This window comes from Otolemur garnettii, unplaced genomic scaffold, assembly GCF_000181295.1.
Source record: "Otolemur garnettii isolate 467f Iridium unplaced genomic scaffold, OtoGar3 scaffold00087, whole genome shotgun sequence".
NCBI lineage: Eukaryota > Metazoa > Chordata > Mammalia > Primates > Galagidae > Otolemur > Otolemur garnettii.
The window spans coordinates 1106930-1112702 of record NW_003852482.1 but is presented as its reverse complement, the minus strand read 5'-3'; the positions used below and the strand labels follow the sequence as shown (position 1 = coordinate 1112702).

The following is a 5773-nucleotide window of genomic DNA, read 5'->3' as shown; positions in this document are numbered from 1 at the left end:
CTTGTGAGACTCAGCTCTGACACTGGTGGAAAATTCAGAGGCCCTGAATGCAGGCCATGCCCTCCCTGCCCCATCTGGCTGGGTAGGGGGCCTTGCTGGCAGAAGTGGGGTGACCCAGATCTACACCACTCTATCTCTAGGACTGGTCTCTCCCTCACCCTCACTCAGCCTGGAGCAGCAGGGCCAGGTCTGTCTCAGTTGGAGCTTCTTGCATAAGCAGCCCACGGGACAACAGGCTTGCAGCTGTGCCTGGCCCCCCGCTCCCCTCCCCCTAGCATCACGAGTCTCAGTGGGCTGTCCTTGGGCCCTGGGTGGAGGCCAATCCTGACCCATAAATAGGGGTCTCCTCAGCACAGTTCAAGCCTCTTGCTCACCTTCCTTGCTCTGCCTACTCCACTGGCACCAGGCTCTGCTCCAGGAAAATGGCCCCTGCATGCCTGCTGTGGGTGGGGCTGGTCCTGCTGGGGGTCCTGCAGACCCCTGCCCAGGCCCAGGTCTCAGTACAGCCTGACTTCCAACAGGACAAGGTAAGGGGCTTGCCCAACCCATGCCCAAGGCAGTATAGAGCCCTATTTAGGGAGGGGGCACTTTGGGGCAGGTCTTCTCCCTGGAGAAAGAGAGCTAAGTTCCTTAGTGCCAGGCACTGCTGGGCAGAGGCCTGAGCGGTCAGCCAGAAGGAGGATTGACAGCTGCAAGAGGAGGCTGACTATGGGAGGCCCTCACTGGGGCAGCAACAGTTCATCACTCCAGAGCCCTTTGTCCCATGCTGATGACGGGTTCATGCAGGAGTGCAGGCCACATTTATGCCTGTACCACCAAACACCATTGCCGACTCCTGTGAACACAGGATGCCCAGAGATCACAAAGGCCTAGGTTCTACAGCTGGGCTCCAGGACACGGATCTGTGCCGATTGAGCACACCAGAATAAGCGCAGCTGATAACAGGCCAAGGGCTCACGCCTGGGAGCTGTGTGTGTGTGGGGGGGAGTCGTGGAGTTGGGGATGTGTGGTGGAGGTGTGGGAGCCAGGATGCCGGTCCTACATCTGAGCCTGTGGCAGGCAAGAGGTCAAGGACACACCTGGGCTCAGCACAGAAGGCCAGCCTGAGGAATGGGGAGCCCCACCCCCACCCCCCCATCCCCCACCATTCCCTACCCACCGCTGCTCTGCCCGCCTTGCCAGGAGGCAGCATCCCCTGAGGGCATAGCCAGCTGGGGCAAAGGGCAGGGAGGCCCCTGAGGGTCCCCAGGGTCCTGGCCAACATGGGTGGGGTCATTTGCCACAGTTCCTGGGGCGCTGGTTCAGTGCAGGCCTAGCCTCCAACGCGAGCTGGTTTCTGGAGAAGAAGGCAGTGCTGTCCATGTGCAGGTCGATGGTGGCCCCGAGCTCTGATGGTGGCCTCAACCTCACCTCCACCTTCCTCAGGTGGGACAGTGGGTGGGGCTGGCTTCTGGCACCAAGAGAACCCCACCCCGTGGTTATGGCCTGGGGAGCACCCTCAGCTTGGCGCCTGACCACTAGGGTAACATGCCCACAGGAAAAACCAGTGTGAGACCCGGACAATGCTGCTGCAGCCTGCAGGAGCTCATGGCTCCTACCGCTACCGGAGTCCCCGTGAGTGGGGCCCGCCTTCGCCCAACCTTGAAGTAACACTTGCTGGCAGTGACCCTGAGGCCCCTGCCCTGGGAACACATGGAACCAGAGGGAGGGTGATGGCAACATCACGGGATCACTGAGTTCAAGGCCAGGCCTGAGCTGATTACACCCCGCACAGACCCCAACACTGGGAGACTGGGTCCCTCTGAGCTACATGCCCTGCCCCACAGGATTTCCCCAGAGCTGCTTCCCAGCTGGGGCAGCCCCCAAGTGCTTCCACACACCTCTTCCTCCTCCTCGCACTCCCATAGGGGTGGGAGGGGAGGGGAGGGGTGTGGCTCCTCACCTAGAGACATCCTCCCTCTGGTTCTGGCCAAGAGATCTGTGGCTGCACCATGAACCCCTGATTTTTTGAGCCTGTGTTCCTGGCCGCCCGGGAATTCTGGCTCAGGGACACAGAGTTTCCAGAATTGGAAAGGGGACTGTTAGAACTGGGGAGCGGGGCAAGGAAAGCAGCCGGAGGAGAAGGGCGTCTTGGCAGGCAAGTACCCCTTCCCTAAAGAAGAGGGGGCCCAATGGATCACCTGAGCTTACAAGTTCCAGACCAGCCTGAGCCAAAGTGAGACCCTGTCTCTACAAATAGCCAGGCGTTATGGCGGGCGCCTGTAGTCCCAGCTACTCAGGAGGCTGAGGCAAGAGAATCGTTTAAGCCCAAGAGTTTGAGGTTGCTGTGAGCTGTGATTCTCTTTTTTGAGACTCTGTCACAAAAAAAAAAAGAGGGGGTCCAAACTTTAGAGGGCCAAGTCCCTCAGCCAGGGCCACTTCTTGGGTTCCTAGACTGGGGCAGCACCTATGACATCTCAGTGGTGGAGACCAACTACAACGAGTACGCCCTGCTGTACAGCCAGGGAAGCAAGGAGCCTGGCCAGGACTTCCGCATGGTCACACTTTACAGTACGTGCCCCAGCACAGGGCCTAAGGACTGAGGCCTAACAGAGGTGGGGGTGGGGCTCGCAAGATGGGGAATGGGTAGAACAGGGACCTTTCACCTGCTAAGACCAGCTCCCTCTCCTCCTGCCATAGGCCGTACCCAGACCCCCAAGGAAGAGTTAAAGGAGAAATTCACCACCTTTTGCATGGCCCAGGGCTTCACAGAGGATACCATTGTCTTCCTGCCCCCAACTGGTGAGGGGGGCCCTAATCTGAGTAGCAGGGGATTAGGCAAGATTAGAGGCAGACAGTCTCCTGACTGGGCTAAGGTGGGAGCACGGAGGGAAGGGGCTTTCCCTAAGCCAATGACCTGCATCCCCCTCTATTAGAAGACCCTCCCTGATGGATACCAAGCACCCCTCTGTGCCAGTCCCTGGGGGGCAGGGGCCCCAGGCTAGTGGGGGTGGGGTGCCTATGGGGAACAGAGGGAGACTAACTAACTAGGAGCTCAGGCTCCCGGGGGACACAGTCTGCTTTGCTGAAGTGGAGAAAGTCCACCCTTCTGTTGTGAGGAACAGGGGGCTGAGGAGAGGCTCTGTGTGGGGAGCAGGGGGCTGGAGAGAGGCTCTGTGCAGCTTGGAGGCTCACTCAGACCCGCTTTCCATAAGAGGAGGGACAGGAAGTCCAGGTGGGGAACTGGCCCTGGCTAGGTTCCTGACCACAGCCCCTGGGCTCTTTTCTTGGCAGATAAGTGCATCACGGAGCCACAATAGGTGAGCCAGGTTGGGCTGTGGGCCAGGAGGCATTCATTCATTCAGCACATCCACCACCCACTCTGTGATGGCTCAGGGTCACTAGATGGCCTGGTTCTAGACCCACCCTTTCCAAGGTTGGGTGGGAGACATGGGCACCCCCTATATAGACTTGACATCCAGGGATACGGTCCGAAAGGAAGCTTGGTCCTGGCTATTGGAATAGGACCAACTCTCAAAGGCTGAGGGGGGCTGAAGATAGGCAGGGGTCTGGGTTCCAGATCTCTGGCAGACAAAGGGGAGGAGATTCCATCTGCTGGGACCATGTGCTATAAAGGTCTCTGTCCCTGGGGGCAGGCAGGAGCCAAGGTGGGGTGGATAAAATGGAAGGGGATGGAGGAAGGAAAGGGCAAGGCACTTGACAGCCTCAGGGACCAGGCTCTGGAGGGGTTCACCCCTACCCCAGAAAAGAACCCTGGGATGGAAATCCAGCAGGTGGCCTGGGAGCAGGGAGGGGCAGAGAGTTGCCTGCACTGATAAGTCCTGCTTTCCCAGCCAGGTGAACCCAGCCCTCAGGACCACTCTACCCTTTGCTCTGAGACCTGGCCCCGGCTTTCCCCACATGGCTTCTGTCCCCCTGGCTCTGAGAAATAAACTCTAGAAGCAAGTCAGCAGCCTGACTCCTGCCTGTCTGTCCTGTCTTCACTGGCTCTGGCCACTGGACCAGCCCTCAGCAAGATATCACCAAAGGGCTGGGCTCTGCCCTCCACATAAGCAGAGAAGCTCTGGTTGTCCCCAGCCACCCACAACCCTACGTGGCCTTGGCACAGCCTCACCCCCTCCACTTACCAATCACAGCCCAAACCCCCACTGTTTTGGGCTGGTGGGGGTGAGCCACTCAGCCCCTAATCCTTAGGCAGGTGCTCCTGAGGGGAGCTTCAGATCTAGGGGGTTGTCAGGCTATGGGATTATGGGCTGAGATAGGGTTTCAGAGACTAAAAGGAGTATTTGTTTGGAAAATGCTAGAATGTCCATGGCCTGCACCAAGACAAACTGACACAGTGGGCTGGGGATGAGATTCCCTGAGCACCTCCAGTCCCCTGGCCTCTGGCCTAGGCCCCTACAACATAGCCCTGCCCATTCTCCAGAGCCTGGCATCAGGGCCATACACAGAGACTAAGCTTCTAGGTGGTCTTTCTGGACAAGGGGGCCTGGGAACTATGCCTGAGCTGAGGACTTGGGACCAACATCCTAGAGGCACTCAGGGGGACCAGAGAGGCACGGAGGGTGAGCTGTTATGTAGCCCCTGGCCCAGTGGCCTGCCAGACATGTATTCCCTGGCTTCTGGGCATCCGGCCTCTCCGGGAGGAAATCCAGGGTGTGGGCGGGGCTGGGTGTAAGCAGTGGGGCCAGGACGCTGCAGGGTGCAACTTGATCAGAGCCTATCCTGGTGGGTTCTGTCCCAGGCAGGCAGGCAGGCCAGCAGCCCCAGGGTATCCCAGGAGCATAAATGCTCTTGAGGGAGGCTGTCCTAGCACTGCCCTGCTCCCGTGGCCTGCCTGCCTTCCTCCATGATGCTGCAAGCTCTGCTGACTGGCTCCTTCCTCATCCTGTTCAGACTATTCCCAGGCCAGGCCCAAGTCCCCATCCAGGCCAACTTTGACGCCAGCCAGGTCTGCTTAGACCCTCCTCCTTTGGTTTTCCACCCCAGGTCCCAATCCATATCGCTTCAATCCAGGCTCAGAAAAGACCCCCACCCACCTGCCCCATCCAACTGGGAGTGGGGTTGGCTGGGGAAGTCAGCAAACCCTCAGCCAAAGTTTTAGATTGAGCCCACCACCACTCCCTAGGGACTCCAGTTGAGACGAGGTGCACCTCAACCCCAGTTCTGGGTCAGGGTTGTCACGGGTGCAAGGTTCCTAGCACTGGACCCTGTCTGGGAAGCAACTGATGTGGACAGGCTGGGGCAGGCTTGGTCAGGGTTCAGGCAGGAATTCGGGGTGCCTTCTAGCCCTCACCCACCCTACAGTTCCAGGGCACCTGGTATGTGGTTGGGGTGGCATCAGATGACCAGAGCTTCCTGGACTCCAAGGACAACATGAAGATGCCAGTGGTCTTAGTAACCTCCTTGGCTAATGGTGACCTGGGCCTCAAGTTTGGATATCCCACGTAAGTGACCCCACATGCTCCACACCTCAGACCTGGACTCAGACAAAGGCCCACGTGAGGCCAGATGAAGGCCAGCAGAACCAGAATTCCTTGACACATCGAGGTCAGACCTCACTCAGGCTGCCGCTAGCCTGTTCCTCAGAGGGGTACCCAGGCCTGGGGAAAGCCTCTGCCTATGTGTCTATGTGTCAGAGTGTGTATGAATCACTGTGTGTGTACCTGTGTCTACATGTGTGTGTTTCTGGAGGAAAAACCTGAAGACCGGGTACCCCTAGAACAAGTGTACCCTAGAGCAAGTCAACACCTGCCCCACCCCAGCAGGAGTT

The 5773-nt window shown here is 58.7% G+C and overlaps 1 protein-coding gene across 1 annotated transcript; it reads left to right on the top strand.

Moving 5' to 3' along the window:
• The first annotated feature begins 422 nt into the window (after positions 1–422).
• PTGDS (prostaglandin D2 synthase) lies at positions 423–3926 on the top strand. The gene is made up of 7 exons (XM_012808184.2): positions 423–527; positions 1286–1425; positions 1538–1614; positions 2434–2550; positions 2680–2781; positions 3274–3299; positions 3834–3926. Exons 1-6 carry the CDS (start codon positions 423–425, stop codon positions 3297–3299), a joined length of 567 nt encoding a protein of 188 aa, XP_012663638.1. The 3' UTR covers positions 3834–3926.
• The last annotated feature ends 1847 nt before the right edge of the window (positions 3927–5773 follow it).